The sequence below is a fragment of the Eptesicus fuscus genome, chromosome 16 (assembly GCF_027574615.1).
Source record: "Eptesicus fuscus isolate TK198812 chromosome 16, DD_ASM_mEF_20220401, whole genome shotgun sequence".
In the NCBI taxonomy this organism is placed as follows: Eukaryota; Metazoa; Chordata; class Mammalia; order Chiroptera; family Vespertilionidae; genus Eptesicus; species Eptesicus fuscus.
Genome location: NC_072488.1, coordinates 59755988 through 59775415, shown reverse-complemented (window position 1 = coordinate 59775415; position 19428 = coordinate 59755988). Strand labels below are relative to the sequence as shown.

Below are 19428 nucleotides of genomic sequence, written 5' to 3'. Positions count from 1 at the left end.
AATGAATATGTTGTAACTACCTTACTTGCAAAGGTTCCTGCCATAGGAAAGTTTGGGGTTTTAATGTCATCTACCATGCTTTAATCAAAGGGGGAAAAGACGTAAGTAAATGCAGCTTTTGTATCAAGGCCACTCACATTGACAGTGCCACTCTGAAAAGTTCTGAAGATAAACGTTTCTTTATGAATTGCACTGTTAAACACCAGTCTCAACCAGTGAAAGGATATGTGGGGTCTTTTTAGGACTTAAACATTTAGAAGCAAATTTGTCAGTAATCAGCTAACTGCTAAGATATAGAAACATACTATCAGGTAGCAATACATAACAGTGGTCCATTTATATCCTTTCTGCAAAATATTTTACCTTATAATTGTTATTATTTGAAAAGCCTTTGAGAGAAATAGTGTATAAAAACAATGCTTCAGAAAATTAACTTTATAAGGTATTAAATTTTTATATTTAGATAGAACTAAGAATTTACTATGAAATATAATGGGTATCTAATAAACATAAGAGAATTCAGATTTCTAATTATTTAAGAACTATAATGAATGGTAGCAGAAATTGCGTAATGTTTTAATACTCCCAGTGAGTACAAGAAAAGATAGAGTGACTCCTAGTCCTACAAAGCTAGAGAGAAAAACGTCAGTTGGCCTTGACCTCACCCCCAGTTCATTTCAGTACCTGAAAATCCAGAGACCAAGCCAGCTCCCAGAGATGGGCAAATTGGATGAGTGGATGGTCTCGCTCTAGTAGCCCCAGGAGGGTTCCAGTCGCCTCCTTCCTACTTTAAAAAGTTGAGAGTAGGGTGACTGAAGAACAATAAAATGTAAAACACAGGGATTTCCTAAAATATGCCAAAAGGTGCAGAGAAATTCCGATCATCCCAGAATTGTTCTAAAACAAGGAAAGCCAGATTGTTCTAAAACCAGGAAAAGAATTACACTTCCAAAAAAAGCCTATTTTTTCAATGTCTTCTTTCTAGTGCCTGAAAATTGGTGCTGTCTTCTATGACTACAGCCTTCCTGACCACAGTTGGCAAACTGCAGCTCTACTTGGGGGCTTTGTTTTTGTTAGGTTTTAAATGAAAGGAAAGCAGAAAGGAAGCTCTCTTGATTATCCATATAAAGGCTCCTATACAACCTTCCTTCTGATGGTGACATTTCTGTTGATTAGAGCATTTCAGGACTGAATTATACACCTAGGCACCACCGATACATTGAAGAACAACTGACTTTATAGATTAATTTTACCTTTTAATGATGATTTTGAAAGTGGCAATGCACATTTTTGACATTTTAACATCCTCCCAAATTGGAATGTATTTTATAGTCAGTGGAATGTATTTAATTATCATTGTATTTTTTCTTAGTATCCTATATAATAAAAGCCTAATAATGCTAAGTGTCTGGTCAGCCATTCATCCAATCAAAGCATAATATACTAATGATATGCTAAGACCACTCAACCGCTCGCTATGATGTGCACTGACCACCAGGTGGCAGACAGTCGACCGATCGACCAGTCACTATTACGTGCACTGACCACCAGGGTGCAGACAGTTGACCAGTCCACCAGTCACTATGATGTGCACTGACCACCAGGGGTCAGACACTTCTACCGGTAGGTTAGCTTGCTGCTGGGGTCCGGCCAAGCGGGTCTGAGCGAGATGGGCCCAACATGTCCTGGAACCCTCCCCAGTATCCCTGCTGGCTAACCTCCCACATTCCTCCCCGGCTCCGATCATGCACCGGTGGGGTCCCTCGGCCTGGCCTGCACCCTCTCGCAATCTGGGACCCCTTGGGGGATATTGGAGAGCCAATTCCGGCCCTATCCCGTAGGCCAGGCCGAGGGACCCCACTTGTGCACGAATTCGTGCACCAGGCCTCTAGTATAAAATAATTATGCATTTTTCAGTCCATGTCATCTTATTTAATAAACTGGTGGCTTTGCAACATTAAAAAAGGTGTGCTACATTATGGTCTGTTAACTTGTCAGGAAATTCCTCCTTATGAAACCAAGGGAGTGATGAGAGCCAGTTTTTCCTCCAGAGAAGCAGATAACCACACAGCCTTCATAAGAATAAAGACTAACGCTTCAGACAACACAGAGTTCATCATTCTTCCTGTTGAGGTTGAAGTTACAACAGGTTCGTGGAAAACTGAAGGCACTGCAAGTTTGTTTGTTTGTTTGTTTTCATTGCGTCTGACTCTGGCAAAGTGAAATATATAATTATTTACTTTTCTTCTTTCCAAGCTCCTGGAATTTATTCCTCAACAGAAATGTTAGATTTTGGTACACTGCGAACACAAGGTAAAAAAAGAGACAGTGTCTTTATAAGTCTTAAAAACACCCTGTTTGGTACTAAATGGTTCTACTTTAACCCCTTTGTAATTCAGCTTTGAAAGTTCCTTCTTGTGGGTTGTATGATCTTGTAGAAATCTACTTGGGGAAACTGAGAATCCTTGCAGTTTATACCCCATTCCTCTGAGGGACACCATTGCTTACCAGACGGCAAAGCAAGGTCATGGGACACCTTCAGAAAGGTGTTCTAAATGGAAGTTGAAGCACAAAGTAGCATCCCAGTGTTGGAATCCAATTCCACACCTACTTCTGGATTTTTGTTTAGATATTATTTAATTGCATTATAATGACATGATGTTAAAAATGTGTCCAAGATGGTCAGAGAAAGAATTCAAATTCTAAAATTGAAAACAATCAAGTTAAGGATTTATTAAGGAAAAAGTGAGAGTGTAGTTGACGATTGAACAATGTGTTTGAACTGCACAGGTCTGTTTATATGCAGATTTTTTCAATAAATATACAGTTGTCCCTCTGTATCCCAGGTTTAGCATCTGTGATTCAACCAACCAGGCATTGAAAACCAGATTTTCAATTTGTGTTTGGGAATCTGTGGATGTGGAGGGTAGACTGCATTGTTCTGAACCTTTTTATATAAGGAACTTGAGCTTCTGCAGATTTTGGTATCTGCTGGGTGCCTTGGAACCAACCCCCCTCAGATACGGAGAGAATGTAATTAAGTTTTAGGAGGGTCAAAAGTGAGATGTGGATTTTCAAATACGTGGGGATCAGCACCCTTAACCTCTGCGTTGTACTTGTAATTTGGGATGTCTGTGGGCCATGTGTAATTAAAAATTGCTTGTTTGAAATTGAAGATCCATTTTTCAATATTAGATTCAGTTTTAATATGATTTCACATTGCACATTTTCAATTTGCTTTATTATGCTTTGCTAGAAAATTACAGGTGTTAATGTCAACTTCACTAAAAAATGTTTTGGTTTGGTTTGTTGAGGTAGGGGCAGTTCTTGTAACGTACACTGTACATACTAGTATGAGTAAGGTGATTCCTACCTAATGTTTATTTTTATTAATGTGATGGCCATTTTATTTCACGTTCTAGAATAGATTCAATTTGTTATCTAATAAGATTCTAACTTGCTATAAAACACACCATTTTAAGAAATATTTCTTTTCCTCAATTTTAACAGATCTACCAAAAGTTTTAAATCTTCATTTATTAAATTCAGGAACAAAAGATGTACCAATAACAGTAAGTTTTTACTTATCTTTTTACTAATTTATATATTCTTTGTTTTTAAACTTATGGCAAAGTTAAAAATAATTAAACTCTTCCTCTAAAAGAACTTTGTTCCGTGGTGACCTGGTGACAACTTGATTCTAAGTATGATGTGAGAAACCTATTCTGCCTTAACCACCAAATTTTAAGGATGAGAAGGGAAAGTAGGCGATCTTCTCCAAGTTAAGTTTGAACCGAAGTTTATGAGGTTGACAGAATCATATAAAAGGCATGTGGATTCTGGTAAATCCTATCTGGCATGTGCAAAGAAGAACAGGTTATACAGATTCCATCAGGTTTGGTTGTTAGACTTAATGTATAGGAAGATAAAAAGAAAAAAAAATTCAGATGTGTTGGCAAGAGAAATCATGAAGCAAAGAAGTATGGTAGGTAACAGTAGAATGCTGTTTACATTTGTCACAGGTGTTCCTTCTAATTGGCAGCTCTAGTAGTTACCTAAGTAGCATACTATAAACTAGGGCCCCCACTTCCCCTCACACATATACACAGAACAGATGACTTTTATTCCTTTAGTGGATTTGGCGTGCCATTAAATGGTTTTAGGTACACAAAAAGACCAAAAAAAAAAAAGACAGGGATATTCATAGTTTGTTGTAGGCATAACCTCGCCTCTTAATGAGGTCTCCAAGATACGTTCATAGGGAAAAATGGAAAAGGAAAGCAGTACATTTTTATTATAACATGTGCTGATGTTAGAAACCTAAATTCGGAGAACTCTGATAAAATGAGGGAGAATAGATGGGCTGGAGACTTAAGGGATGGCCAAACCTAGAGTTTACCACCAGGTGGTAGAGACCAAAGAGAGGAGAGTATACAAACCCAAAATGAGGAAGCGAGAGGTTGTCATTCCAGGTAACCACATTTTAATGCACTAGTGGGATCACTAGTAGGATCATAGTCTAGGCAGTGTCTTTAATCTCTGACCTGTATCTCTTCCTGCTAGGTGGAAGAATTGGGGGAGAGGGAGCAAGGGAAGTGGGGTCTGGTAGAGAGCTTCCCTTGTATGCACAGGGGCTGAAACCACCCCACCTGGGGTTCCTGCCCCTCCAGTGTTAGGCAGGTTGAGAGAGACCTGTGATGCCATTGGCTGTGTACTGGTATATTGCCATATTCCTGGAGTGGGCCCAGGACCTTTCCATAGATGACCTGGCCACCCTGCCATTGAAACAAAAACACCAGATCTGTAAGCAGCAGCATTATGTCTCTTGTTCTTGTTATCTTTCTTTTTAAATAGTAACCTTAATGTATATCCTATATAAGAGGCTAATATGCAAATAGACCGAACGACGGAACTACCGGTCACTATGGCACACACTGACCACCAGGGGGCAGACGCTCAACGCAGGAGCTGCACCCTGATGGTCATTATACTCCCACAGGGGGAGCCACTCAGCCAGAAGCCGGGCTCACGGCTGGCAAGTGCGGCAATGGTGGCGAGAGCCTCTTCTGTCTCTGTTGCAGCACTAAGGACCCATTCCCAGGGAGTGGGCCTAAGCTAGCAGCCAGACATTCCCAAGGGGTCCCGGACTGCAAGAGGGCGTAGGTTGGGCTGAGTAACCCTCCCTCCACCCCACCCCACCCCCGCAGTGCACGAATGTTGTGTACCGGGCCTCTAGTATTTTTATAGACTTGCTTTCAAAAATATATTCATGCCCCAGCCGGCTTGGTTCAGTGGATAGAGCATCAGCCTGCAGACTGAAGGGTCCCAGGTTCGATTCTGGCCAAGGGCACATGCCTGGTTGCAGGCTCGATCCCCGGTAAGGGGTGTGCAGGAGGCAGCCAATCAATGATTCTTTCTCATCATTGATGTTTCTATCTCTCTCTCCTTCTCCCTTCCTCTCTGAAATCAATAAAGAAATAATAAATATATATATATATATATATTCATTTTAAGTGTGTGTATGTTTAAAAAAGTTTAAAATACACTTTCTAGAAAAGGACTATGCTGCAATAATATGCTGTTTCTTTGTTTGACATTACAATAGCTGTCACTTTATGAATAGAGGTGTGTGTGTGTGTGTGTGTTGTTGGGAAGTGTTTCCTCCTCTTCTATTTTTGGTAAGAGTTTGTAAAAGTTTGGTGTTAATTTTTCTTTAATATTTGGTAGAATTCACCGATGAAGCCATCTATCTAGGTCTAGGCTTTTCTTTGGGGGAAGTTGAGATTTACTAATTCAGTCTCTTTATTTGCTGTAGGTATATTCACATTCTGTATTTCTCCTTGAATCAATTCTAGTGCTTATTCTTCCTAGGGATTTTTCATTTTATCTAAGTTATCTAATTTGTTGGCATACCATTGTTCATAGTACTTTCTTTTATACTTTTTCTTTTAAGTAGGTAATAATGTCCTGTTTTTTTGTCCTTGATTTGAGTAATTTGAGTCTTCTCTATATTAAATTTTTTTTTATCAATCTAGCTAAAGGGTTGTCAATTTTATTAATCCTTTCAAAGAACTAACGTTTGGTTTTGTTAATTTTTCTGACATTAAAATATCTTTTATTTTATGAATGAAAGTAAGAGGAGAAGGAGATTCTCCTTCCCCCACCACCAATATTCTCACATTCACAAAATAAAATTTAGGAAACCTCTCTTAGACTTCCCTCCACAAGCATAAACACATGCACATTCTAGATTTTACCAGTCAGTGAAATTCAAAGGCCTAGGAATCACTGCTGTATGTTAACATTTTCAAATCTTTCTTTTATCCAGAACTGTGATTTTTTTTTAATACTTTATTTTTTGTTCGTTTGTTTGTTAATCCTCACCCAGCGATATTTTTCCATTGATTTTTTTTCTTTTTTTTAGAGAGAATGGAAGGAAGGAAGGAAGGAAGGAAGGAAGGAAGGAAGGAAGGAAGGAAGGAAGGAAGGAAGGAAGGAAGGAAGGAGGAGAAGAAGGAGAGAGAGAGAGAGAGAGAGAGAGAGAGAAAGAAACATTGATGTAAAAGAGGTACATCAATTGGTTGCCTCCCACAGGTGCCCCAACCGGGGCCAGGAATTGAGCCTGCAACTGAGGTACGAGCCCTTGACTGGAATCGAACCTGGGACCCTTCAGTCCATGGGCCAATGCTCTATCCACTGAGCCAAACCAGCTAGAGTCTGAACTATGGTTCATTTTTTCAAAATTTTATAGCTTAGTATACCAGAATTTCCTGTCCTTCTGCTAGATTTGTCCTGGTTGCTTTGGCCCTACTTATTTTCTCTGCTAATGCTGGATTTCTTCTTTAGCCTATTATTTACATGGAACAAATTTATCCCATACCTGGTAACACAGCCACACTCCCTTGCACAGAGGGGCATCAAGAAGCACAACTTCCTTGCAGCATCCAAGATTCCTCTTCAGCTTTGGATAGCCAGTGGACCACCCTGCCATTGCCTGTTTCAGATGTCAGATTATTTGTATTGTTTGTGTGTTCTGCATACTTTTTGTCTGTTACTGGTTTCTTCAGTGTGTGTGGGGCCATTGCACAGAGCAGGGTCAGAGTGGGAGCTTTTGTGCTTGTTGGACAGACTTCAGGCCTGCAATCACTTCTCCAATGTCAGGGATTAGAGCAAGCATGTCCACGAGTTTGACATGCTTGGTTTAGAGATTTAATGGGTAAGTGCCTTTACATAGCCCAAACATTCTGGTCCAACTTTTTACATACAATGAATGGACCACAGCAAATGTCTTTTTTATTTTTTATTTTTTTATATATATATTTTATTGATTTTTTACAGAGAGGAAGGGAGAGAGAGAGCTAGAAACATCGATGAGAGAGAAACATCAACCAGCTGCCTCCTGCACACCCCCTACCGGGGATGTGCCCGCAACCAATGTACATGACCTTGACCGGAATCGAACCTGGGACCCTTCAGTCCGCAGACCGACGCTCTATTCACTGAGCCAAACTGGTTTCAGCAGCAAATGTCTTTTTTAATAAGCATTTCCTAGAAAAATGAAATTAGCAATTAAGCCTAAGAATGTGAATGAAAAAAAGTTAGTGTTCAGTGCATTTATGATGGAATTAAATAGGCCCATGTACCCCCTTTTCTCTTTTATTTGCTCCATGAGAGGTTCTTCACAGGGATTACCTTATTTAATGCAACAATTCTATAAGGCGCATGAGTTTTCCAAATAGTGAAAATGAGTCAGGGTTGTTATTTTTAATCCTCATCAAAGGATATATATTTTTTTATTTTTTTATTTTTTTAAGAGAGAGTGAAAGGCAAAGACAGAGAAATATCAATGTGAGAGAGAAACATCAATCGCTCCTCATGTATATGCCCCAACCAGGGATCAAACCTGCAGCCTTTTGGTATATGGAACGACACTCCAACCAACTAAGCCATCTGGCCAAGGCAGAGTCAGAGCTTATTATTATTACTAGAGGCCTGGTGCATGAAATTTATGCATGGGATTGGGGGGTGTCCCTCAGCCCAGCCTGCACCCTCTCAAATCTGGGACCCCTTGAGGTACATCTCTCTCACAGTCCTGGAGTACTGGCTCCCAAACACTCGCCTGCCTCTGCCTGATTGCCCCTAACTGCTTCTGCCTGCCAGCCTGATCACCCCCTAAACACTCCACTGCCAGCCTGATCGATGTCTAACTGCTCCCCAGCCAGCCCGATTGCCCCTAACTGCCCTCCCCTGCAGGCCTGCCCTCGCCCAATTGCCCTCCCCAAAAAGCCTGGTCACCCCTAATGGCCCTCCCCTGCAGGCCTGGTCCCCCCACAACTGCCCTCCTCTACTGGCCCGGTCACCCCTAACTGCCCTCCCTGGTGGCCTGATGGCCCACAACTGCCCTCCTCAGCAGACCTTGTCTCCCCCAACTGCCCTCCCTGCTGGCCTGATTGCCCACAACTGCCCTCCCCTGCAGGCCTGGTTCCCCCATCTGCCCTCCCCTGCTGGCCTGGTCTCCCCGCAAATGCCCTCCCCTGCAGGCCTGGGTCCCCCCCAGCTGCCCTCCCCTGCAAGCTTGGTCCACCTCAACTGCCCTCCCCTCCTGGCCTTGTCCTCCCCAACTGCCCTCCCCTGCAGGCCTGGGTCCCCGCAACTATCCTCCCCTGCAGGTCTGGTCCCCCCCGCCCACTGCCCTCCCCTGCAGGCCTGGTCCCCCACAACTGCCCTCCCCTGCCAGCCATCTTGTGGCGGCCAACTTGTGTCCACATGGGGGCAGCCATCTTTGACCACATGGGGGTGGCTATCTTGTGTCTTGGAGTGAAGATCAATTTGCATATTACTCCTTTTATTAGATAGGATTACTAGAGCCCGGAGCATGAATTTGTGCACCAGTGGGGTCCTTTGGCCTGGCCTGCAGGATCGGGCTGAAACCAGCTCTCCGACATCCCTAAGAGGTCCCAGATTGTGAGAGGGCACGGGCCAGGCTGAGGGACCCCACTGGTGCACAATCGGGACTGGGGGGAACGTGGGAGGCTGGCCAGGCGGGGAGGGCTCCAGGGCATGTCCAGCCCATCTTGCTCAGTCCCAATTGGCCAGACCCCAGCTGCAAGCTAACCTACCGGTCAGAGCATCTGCCCCCTGGTGGTCAGTGCACATCATAGCAACTGGTCGACCTGTTGACCCTCTGCCCCCTGCTGGTCAATGCACGTCATAGTGAGCAGTTGAGTGGCCTTAGCATATCATTATCATATTATGCTTTGATTGGTTCTAATGAAAAAAGAAATAAATAATAACCGATTTATATATATGTCTGTACTAGAGGCCCAGTGCACGAAATTTGTGCATGGAGGGGGGTTGTCCCTCAGCCCAGCCTGCACCCTCTCTAATCTGGGATCCCTCTCACAATCCAGGACTGCTGGCTCCCAATTGCTTGCCTGCCTGCCTTCCTGATTGCCCCTAACCGCTTCTGCCTGCCAGCCTGATCATCCCCTAAGCACTCTGCTGCCAGCCTGTTTGCCCCCAGATTCCCTCCTCTGCCGGCCTGGTCACCCCTAACTGTCCTCCCTTGCAGGCCGGGTGCCTCCCAACTGCCCTCTCCTGCTGGCCATCTTGTGGTGGCCATCTTGTGTCCACATGGGGGCAGGATCTTTGACCACATGGGGGCAGCTATATTGTGTGTTGCAGTGATGATCAATCTGCATATTACTCTTTTATTAGATAGGATAGAGGCCTGGTACAGGGGTGGGGGCCAGCTGGTTTGCCCTGAAGAGTGTCCCTGATTAGGGTGGGGTTCCCTTGGGGCGTGGGGCGGCCTGAGTGAGGGGCCTGTGGTGGTTTGCAGGCCGGCCACGCCCCCTGGCAACCCAAGCGGAGGCCCTGGTATCTGGAATTTATTTTCCTTCTACAATTGAAACTTTGTAGCCTGGAGCGGAGCCAAGCCTGGGGCTCCCTCCGTGGCCAGCAGCCATTTCTGTTGGGGTTATAATTGAAACTTTGTAGTCTTAAGCAGAGGCCTGGGCCCGGCCAGGGTGTGCGGAAAGCTTTGCTTCCCCTGTTGCCGGCGGCAACCCTGGCCTGCTCTCTCAAGCTCCATTCTGCTGCCATTTCTGTTTGAATTTGTTTACCTTCTATAATTGAAACTTTGTAGCTTGAGTGGAGGCTTAGGCCTGGCAAGGGCAGGCGGAAAGCTTGGCTTCCTGTTACCTAGGAAACCTTGCTCTCTGTGGCTGTAGCCATCTTGGTTGGGTTAATTTGCATACTCGCTCTGATTGGATGGTGGGCGTGGCTTGTGGGTGTGTCAGAGTTATGGTCAATTTGCATATTTGTCTATTATTAGGTAGGATATCTCGTCTGTGTCTGCCTATGAATGTATTTTTTCTAATATCCAAAGTTTACAACCAGCCAAGTGTTTTGGTCCCCTTGCTATTCTGTCCTAGTCAGTCAAGCAGGTGAGAGAGTTTGGAGCCATATTTGTGAAAGTCCTCCACAAAGCTTGGTAAGATTGTCTGACAATCTTGACCTCAGGATAAAAGTGGCTAATTTGAAAACACAGCCAAATTAATAGAATAAAAAATGTTGTAGCTAGATGGAGTCTTGGAAGATAGCTAATCCATTCCCCTAGGACAGTGATGGGCAACCTTTTGAGCTTGGTGTGTCAGACTTCACCAAAAAACTGAGCATAACTCAGGTAGTATGTCACCTTGAAGAAAAAACATTATTTCGCAAATGTTTCATCCTCAGGAGCAGCAAATGTTTTATCCTCGGCATGCAGCCGCCTCAGCGGCCGCATCTCATCAGAAATGGCTACTCGTGTCAGTGCTGACACACGTGTCATAGGTTCGCCATCACTGCCCCAGGACCATGGTTGGCAAACTGCGGCTCGCGAGCCACATGTGGCTCTTTGGCCTCTTGAGTGTGGCTCTTCCACAAAATACCACAGCCTGGGCAAGTCTATTTTGAAGAAGTGGCGTTAGAAGAAGTTTAAGTTTAAAAAATTTGGCTCTCAAAAGAAATTTCAATCGTTGTACTGTTGATATTTGGCTCTGTTGACTAATGAGTTTGCCAACCACTGCTTTAGGATTTTACAGATGGAAAAAATCAGGCCCACAGTGGATGGGCAGCTTACTCAAACTCACCCTTGTAAACTGTTCACTATGGAATTGTCACATGTGCTTCTGTACTGCTTCCCTTTCCTTTAGAAGAAATCCTATCTAATAAAGAGACAATATGCAAATTGACCATCACTCCAACACACAAGATGGCTGCCCCAATGTGGTCAAAGATGGCTGCCCCCATGTAGACACAAGATGGCCGCCACAAGATGGACGGCATGGGAGGGCAGTTGGGGGTGATCAGGCCTGCAGGGGAGGGCAGTTAGGAGTGACCGGGCCTGCAGAGGAGGGCACTTGGAGGGGACCAGGCCTGCAGGGGAGGACAGTTGGGGGCAATCAGGCCAGCAGAGGAGGGCATTTGGGGGGGACCAGGCCTGCAGGGGAGGGCAGTTGGGGGGGACCAGGCCTCCAGGGGAGGGCAGTTGGGGGCCACCAGGCCAGCAGGGGAGGGCAGTTGGGGGGAACCAGGTCTGCAGGGGAGGGCAGTTGGGGGCAATTGAGCCGGCAGGGGAGCAGTTAGGGTCCATCAGGATGGCAGTGAGTGGTTAGGGGGCAATCAGGCAGGCAGGCAAGCGAGTGGTTGGGAGCCAGCAGTCCTGGATTGTGAGAGGGATCCCAGATTAGAGAGGGTGCAGGCTGGGCTGAGGGACACACCTCCCCATGCACGAATTTCATGCACCGGGCCTCTAATACTAACATAGTAGTACAGAGTAATGGAACCAAATGAAATGTTATCCAGTTTTTGTTTATCTTACAGTTCAAACTGCTTTGAGCACACACACACTCTTCAAGGAATGAAGAGACTTGTACTTTAAGTGGTTGCTAATTGCAGTAAGCTTATTGATAATAAGTATATTAATACTAGAGGCCCAGTGCGTGAATTCGTGCACGGGTGGTGTCTGGCAGGCCCGGCCCCAATCAGGACTGATCGGGGCTGGACCTGTCAGGAGGAGGAGATGGCAGGAGGTTGGCCCACCAGCCCACCCCAGTTGGGGCCAGGCCGGTTGGGGGAAGGGGCCACGGGCGATTGGCCAGCGGGCTCCGCCCCTGATTGGGGTGGGGGGTACTGATCGGGGCCAGCAGCCTGGGGGAGGGGCCGTGGGTGGTTGGCCGGCCAGCCCTGCCCCTGATTGGGGTAGGGGGGCTGATCTGGGGTGGGGCTGGGTGGGGGGAGGGGCTGCAGGAGGTTGGCCGGCCTGCCGGCCCCACCCCCTATTGGGGGGGTGCGATCAGGAGTGGGGCCAGCCAGGGGGAGGGGCTGTAGGCCTATCATGGTCGGGTGGGCTGATCAGGGCGGGAGGGAGAGAGGGGGCACTTGGCCTGCCGGCCCCACTCTTGATCGGGGTGGGAGAATACTATCAGGGGTGGGCTGACAGGGGGAGGGGCCATGAGGTTGGCAGGCGTCTGATCAGGCTGGTTTGCTGGCCACAGTGGGTGTCATAGTGACCGGTCATTCCTTATGGTCATTATGGCTATTACAGTTGCTGGCTTTTTGTATGTATAGATAAGCAAATCAACTCACAGCCTCAATGAGAGATTACAAGCAAATTAGGAGTAGTCAAAGAGAAAAGGGAAGGAAAAGAGTAGAATTGTGAGAGCATGAGGCAGGTGCTATACCTGTGAAGATTTCAGGCACAGAAACTATAGAGCTACTTAGGGCCATGGTTCCAGGCCCAGTCAAGACCTGCTGATGGCTGAGTTACCAGCATTGGGCCAGAGATGCTCTGCCTGTAGGTAGTGGAAAGCAGTTTGTGTAGTGGTTATGTTAGTGTATGTTTGGGCAAGGGCTGTCAGGTGAAGAAGGGCCCTGGACCGAGTTGGGACCCTCCCTTCCAATTCTGCCTCTTGATGCCTAGCTACTGAAACATCACTCAGTACTGCATGGTTCTCTTCATCTCTAAACAGGGAAAGAAGGTGGGATCTTTAAAGTTCCTTCCAATGAAAAGTGCTTTGTGTCAGTGAGGATCATCAGTTAAAGTTACTTCTTATTAAGTTTACATCTTCCGATTACATCTCCCTGCGATCACATCACTGCTCAGTGCTCAGCTGGGAATGAAACCCTGCCTCTGGCCAGCAGTACCACGCTTGCACAGAGCGCCCTGGACAACAGAAAACAGCGTTAGGAATGGGTCTGCAACACCGTCTTGCCAAAGGAGCAGCAGCTCCCAAATTCATGTTCATTGTTCATCTTCATCTAACCAGGATGACAAATTTTAGTGTTATGGGTTCTTTCAGAGGGACTCGGTCATAAATCTTCGTGTCTCCCTCTCTTAATTTATGACTTAGGCATTCACTTGAAAAAGTATATACCTTTTTTTGTTTTATGTACTCACACCCCATATACTAGTTTGTCTTTAGATTTTTATCTATCATACATTTTTCTTTTGATCATTTATTTCATAAAGATATTCTACTGAAATTAATTTAACATTTTATTAGTTTGGCTTACTCCATTTTAAAGGGACCACATAGTTAAAGTTTTAAAATTTTGATTCTGCCTTACTTTTCCAGTATACTTTCCAGTGTAATGTAACTGAACAATTAGACTAAAGCATTACTATCTGTATTTTTCTCTTTGCAGAGTGTTCGACCCACACCCCAAAATGACGCCATAACGGTACACTTTAAACCAATTACCTTAAAAGCTTCAGAAAGTAAATATACCAAAGTTGCAAGTATTAGTTTTGATGGTAAGTATTAAACTTTTTCTAATACAGTGCCTTATTTTGATAAACAAAAGGCCTCTGTATCAACATCTTTATATAGAGAACATCAAGAACTCTTATTTGGTTGTTTAATGAAAGGAAATAACATAACTTTATAAGCCTAAATTAGTATTGGCAAATACAATAGAATTAAATTAAAACTGGGCTCTCCTATATATATATTCCAATTATGCTTTGTTTTAATTATGAAGTCATTAATTTTCATAGTTAGATGATAATGTATTTGAATTTTGGAAGCATGTTTGAATTTGAGAGCAAAAATATTCTCTTAACATTTTCATATATTTGCTTTTATAAGCACAGCATACAGTTCTGCCCAAGCTAAAGTGATAGCTTTTGTGATAAAATTATTATGCTATATATTTTGATACTTGAAATGTTAACTCAACCTACACAAACATATTTGAGTAGTATTTTTTATTAATTTTTCCCACTTTACTAGAATATTTTTCAAATAGTGACATAATAGCTGCTTAACTATATGTAATTAGATTTAATGAGAACTGAAACTTGCAGTGGGGCTTGTGTCATCGGGGCCCATAAAAGTGAGGATCCCTGAAGCTTATACTTTGGCTGTATGATAAAGCCATATCTGCTCACAGTCCACATCTTATAGCTAAGCTCCTCATCAGAAGAGTGTTTGATCACTGAGTAGCCTTCTGCGTGTAGCAGAACGTTGGAACACTGCACAGTGTGAGAGCACCATGCTTGCTGCTTGCACGTGGAGGGTTCCCAGGAGGGTCTGGACCAACTGCACTAGCTGGGTGCCACCTTCAGTCCTCATCCCATGAGCTCAGGGAAAACTCCAGAGGCACTCAAGATGAAATATGTTGCATACTGTCATGATCCAGCTGTCAAGTAGGATTATAGAAGTTTTTGATGCCACAATTATTTTCAGGCCTGTGATAAATTGTTTCTTTGTTGCTAAGATACCACAATCACGACCACCAGTATCAGAATTAGCAGGTACATTCTCTTTTCTTTCCAAGAAAGAGAGCAGCCAATAGTAATTCCTGACCCCTGAGAGCACTGAGGACCCACCCTCCTGATAAGTCCTAGGAATGAGGTCTGCGTCAGGACAGTGCTGTCCCTGCCTCCCATGTTCTTCTCAAGCTCATGGACTGGCAACCCAGTGAATGTTTTCATTCTTGAAATGAATGAATGTCAGTGATGTTGGTTCTTCTGAGATCATGGACTCTAAAATAAGTGCTGCTTAAAGAAATTGTGTAAAATTAAATACAGAGGCAAAGGGGGAAAGCATTGTTTAAAGCAAGTGCTATATTTCTTTTATATATATGTTGACTTAAAAGAGAGGAAGGGAGAAGGAGAGAGATAGAAACATCAGTGATGAGAGAGAATCATTGATCAGCTGCCTCTTGCATGCCCCCAACCGGGGATCCAAGCCTGCAACTCGGGCATGTGCCCTGACCAGGAATCGAGTTGTGACCTCCTCATTCATAGGTCCACACTCAACCACTGAACTATACTGGCAGGCACAAATGCTATATTTATTAAAGTCTATTTCTTTCTGATATAAATATTGCTGCCACAGCTTTTTTCATTTGTTTCCATTTGTATGAAATATCTTTTTCCATCCCTTTACTTTCAGTCTCTGTGTGTCTTTTATTCTAAGGTTGGTTTCTTGTGGACAGTATATATTTGGGTCTTGTTTTCTTATCTATTCAGCTACGCTAAGTATTTCTTTTCTTTTTTTTTTTTCTCAATTTGGAGAGGTTTTATTTTTTAATGCTTTTCACATTGAACCTCAGTGAATTAAAGCCAAAGGTTATAAATAAAAATTCCGGAAGTCTTAATTCAGAAAGCAAGATGAGTCAATATTTGTAAAATGTTTATAGATTTTTGCACATATCTATTCCAATTATAGGTCAAATCCTATTAGAGTAGACACCAGGACTGTAGAGTGCGCTCTTTGTAATGGAATTTTATTTCACTTTTTAAATTTATCTTTATTGTTGGAAGTATTACAGATATCCCCTCCTCAGGCCTCCCCTGCACTATTGTCTGTCCATGGGCTATGCATATAAGTTCATTGGTTAATCTCTTCCTCTCCCTACTTTCCCTCTGAAATTTGTCAGTCTGTTGCATGCTTCAGTGACTCTGGATCTTTTATGTTCATCAGTTTATTTTGTTCCATTAGATTCCACATATAAGTGAGATCATGTGATACTTGTCTTTCTCTGACTGGCTTATTTCGTTTAGCATAATAATCTCCAGGTCCCTCTCCCTATGTTTTTTGATTGGTGCATTACAGCATATGTCTATTATCCTATACAATAATCCTGTATAATAATAGGGTAATATGCAAATTGACCAAATGGCAGAACGACCAGTCGCTATGACGCGCACTGATCACCAGGTGGCAGATGCTCAATGCAGGAGCTGCCCCCTGGTGGTCAGTGCACTCCCACAGAGGGAGCGCCACTCAGCCACAATCCCGGCTGAGGGCAAGCGTAGCCACAGTGGCGGAGCCTCTCCTGCCTCCTCAGCAGCGCTAAGGATGTCCAACTGTGGCTTAGTCGTCAGTGGGACATCCCCCAGGGCTCCTGGACTGTGAAAGGGTGCAGGCCGGGCTGAGGGATTCCCACCCCTACCCCCAGTGCACGAATGTCATGCACCGGCCTCTCATATGTTAAGAAAAGTGTCTATTCAGGTCATCTGCCCATTTTTTAATTGGGTTGTTTTTTGGTGTTGAGTTATATCAGTTCTTTATAAACTGTATCACTGGTGAATAATATCTTTTCCCATTTAGTAGGTTGTCTTTTGATTTTGTTGATGATTTCCTTTGCTGTGCAGAAACATTTTAGTTTGATGTAGTCCATTTGTTTATATTTTTTTTGTTTCCCTTGCCCAAATATCAGAAAAAATACTGCTGAAATGACAGAGATTTTACTTGCCTATTTTTTATTCTAGGAGTTTTATGGTTTCAAATCTTGACATTTAAACCTTTAATCCATTTTGAGTTTATTCTTATATATGGTGTAAGAAGTTTATCTAGTTTCATTTTTTTGCATTTGTCTATCCAATTTTGTCTATACCATTTATTGAAAAGACTGTCTTTACCCCATTGTATATTCTTTCCTCCTTTGCTTTTGATTAATTGACCATACAGGCCTGGGTTTATTTCTGCACTCGCTATTCTGTTCCATTGATCTATGTGTCTGTTTTTATGCCAGTATCATCCTGTTTTGATTACTGTAGTCTTGTAGTATAGTTTGATAATTCAGGTAGTGTGATACCTCCAACCTTGCTCTTCTTTCTCAAGGTTGCTGTGATTATTCAGGGTTTTCTGTGGCTCCATATAAATTCTTGGATTATTTTCTTTAGATTTGTGAAATATGCCATTGGTATTTGAATAAGAATTGTGTGGAATCTATAGATTGCTTTGGATAATATGGAAATTTTTATGATGTTAATTCCTCCTATTCATAAGCACAGATATATGCTTCTATTTATTTGTACCTTCAATTTCTTTCTTCACGGTCTTTAAATTTTCTGAGTACGGTGTTTTGCCTCATTGGTTAAGTTTATTCCTAGGCATTTTAGTTTTTTTATGTAATTGTATCAGGGATTGTTTTCTCAGTTTCCCTTTTGGATATTGTTATTTTTGGTGTATAAAATGCAACTGATTTCTATATGTTTATTTTGTATCCTGCTACTTTACTGAATTCATTTATCAGTTCTGGTAGTTTTTTGGTAGAATCTTTGTGGTTATCTATATACAGTATCATGTAATCTGCAAATAATGACAGTTTTACTTCTTCCTTTCTAATTTGAATGCCTTTTATTTCTTCTTCTTGTCAAACTGCTATGACTTGTACTTCCAATACTATGTTGAATAAGAGTGGTGAAAGTGGACATCCATGTCTCATTTCTGATCTCAAGGGGAACACTTTTAGTTTTTCCCCATTAAGTATAATTTTAGCTGTGGGTTTGTCATATATGGTCTTTTTTATGTTGAGGTATGTTCCCTCTATTCCTACTTTGCTGAGAATTTTTATCATAAATGAGTGCTGGATTTTATCAAATGTTTGTCAAATCATTGATGTGATCACATGATTTTTATTCTTCATTTTATTTATATTGTGTATCATGTTGATTGATTTGTGGATATTGTACCAACCTTGTATCCCAAGAATAAATCCCACTTGATCATGGTGCATGATCTTTTTATTGTATCACTGAATTCAGTTACCTAATATTTTGTTGAAGATTTTAGCATCCATGTTCATCAGGAATATTGGCCTATAATTTTCTTTATTTGTAGAGTCTTTTTTTTTTTTTTTTCCACAGGAAGGGAGAGGGATAGAGAGCTAGAAACATCGATGAGAGAGAGACATCGACCAGCTGCCTCCTGCACACCCCCCATGGGGGGATGTGCCCGCAACCAATGTACATGCCCTTGACCGGAATCGAACCTGGGACCTTCCAGTCCACAGACCGACGCTCTATCCACTGAGCCAAACCGGTTTTGGCAATTTTGTAGAGTCTTTATTTGATTTTGGAATTAGGATAATGCTGGCCTTGTAAAATGAGCTTAGGAATCTTACCTCATCTTGAATTTTTTGGACTAGTTTGAGGAGGATAGATGTTAGTTCTTCTTTGAATGTTTGGTAAAATTCACCTGTGAAGACATTCAGTCCAGGACTTTTTGTTTGTTGGGAGTTTTTATTATTATTATTATTACTGCTTCTATTTAGTTGTAATCAGTCTGTTCAGATCTTTTATTTCTTCTTGATTCACTTTTGAAAGATTGTGTGTTTCTAGGAATTTATCCATTTCTTCCTGATTGTCCAATTTGTTGGCATATACTTTCAATATTTTCTTATAATCCTTTGCATTTTTGTGGTGTCAGTTGTTACTTAACCTCTTTTATTTCTGATTTTATTTATTTGAGTCTCTTTGTTTCTTGTCAGTCTTGTTTATCTTTTCAAAGAAGATCTTGGTTTTATTGATCTTGTGTATTTTTTTCTTTTAGACTCCATTTCACTTATTCCTCCTCTGATCTTTATTTCCTTTCTTCTACTTGGGGCTTTTTTCTTAGAACTGTTTGTGCTGTGCCCCATAGATTTTGTGTTCTTGTGTTTTTATTTTCATTTTTCTCAAGGTATCTTTTGATTTCTTCTTTGATACCATTGTTTACCCATTCATTGTTTAGTAACATGTTATTTAGCCTCCATGTGTTTGTGTATTTTTAGTTTTTTTTCTTGCGATTAATTTCTAGTTTCATACTGTTGTGGTTGGAGAAGATGCTTGATATGCTTTCAGTCTTTTTGAATTTAGGACTTATTTTGTGTCCTAACAAGTGGTCTACCTAGAAAATATCCCATGTGTACTTGTAAAGAATGTATATTCTCCTTTTGGTTGAAATGCTCTGAAGATTATCACTTAAATCCATCTGATCTAGTGAGTCATTTAAGGCCACTATTTCATTGTTGATTTTCTTTCTGAAAGATCTATCCTTTGATGTCAGTGGGGTGTTAAAATCCCCTACTATCACTATTACTGTCAATCTCTCCCTTTACATCCATCAGTATTTGCTTTATATATTTAGGTGCTCCTGTGTTTGGTGC

General features: G+C 42.5%; 1 protein-coding gene across 1 annotated transcript in view; it reads left to right on the top strand.

Moving 5' to 3' along the window:
* TMEM131 (transmembrane protein 131) overlaps positions 1-19428 on the top strand; it is a 200845-nt gene that overhangs the window by 123656 nt on the left and 57761 nt on the right. Inside the window, exons 9-12 of the mRNA XM_054728464.1 lie at positions 1999-2149; positions 2257-2313; positions 3511-3572; positions 13693-13801. Of these exons, the coding sequence (XP_054584439.1) occupies positions 1999-2149; positions 2257-2313; positions 3511-3572; positions 13693-13801 (379 nt within the window). The remainder of the gene's footprint in view (positions 1-1998; positions 2150-2256; positions 2314-3510; positions 3573-13692; positions 13802-19428) is intronic.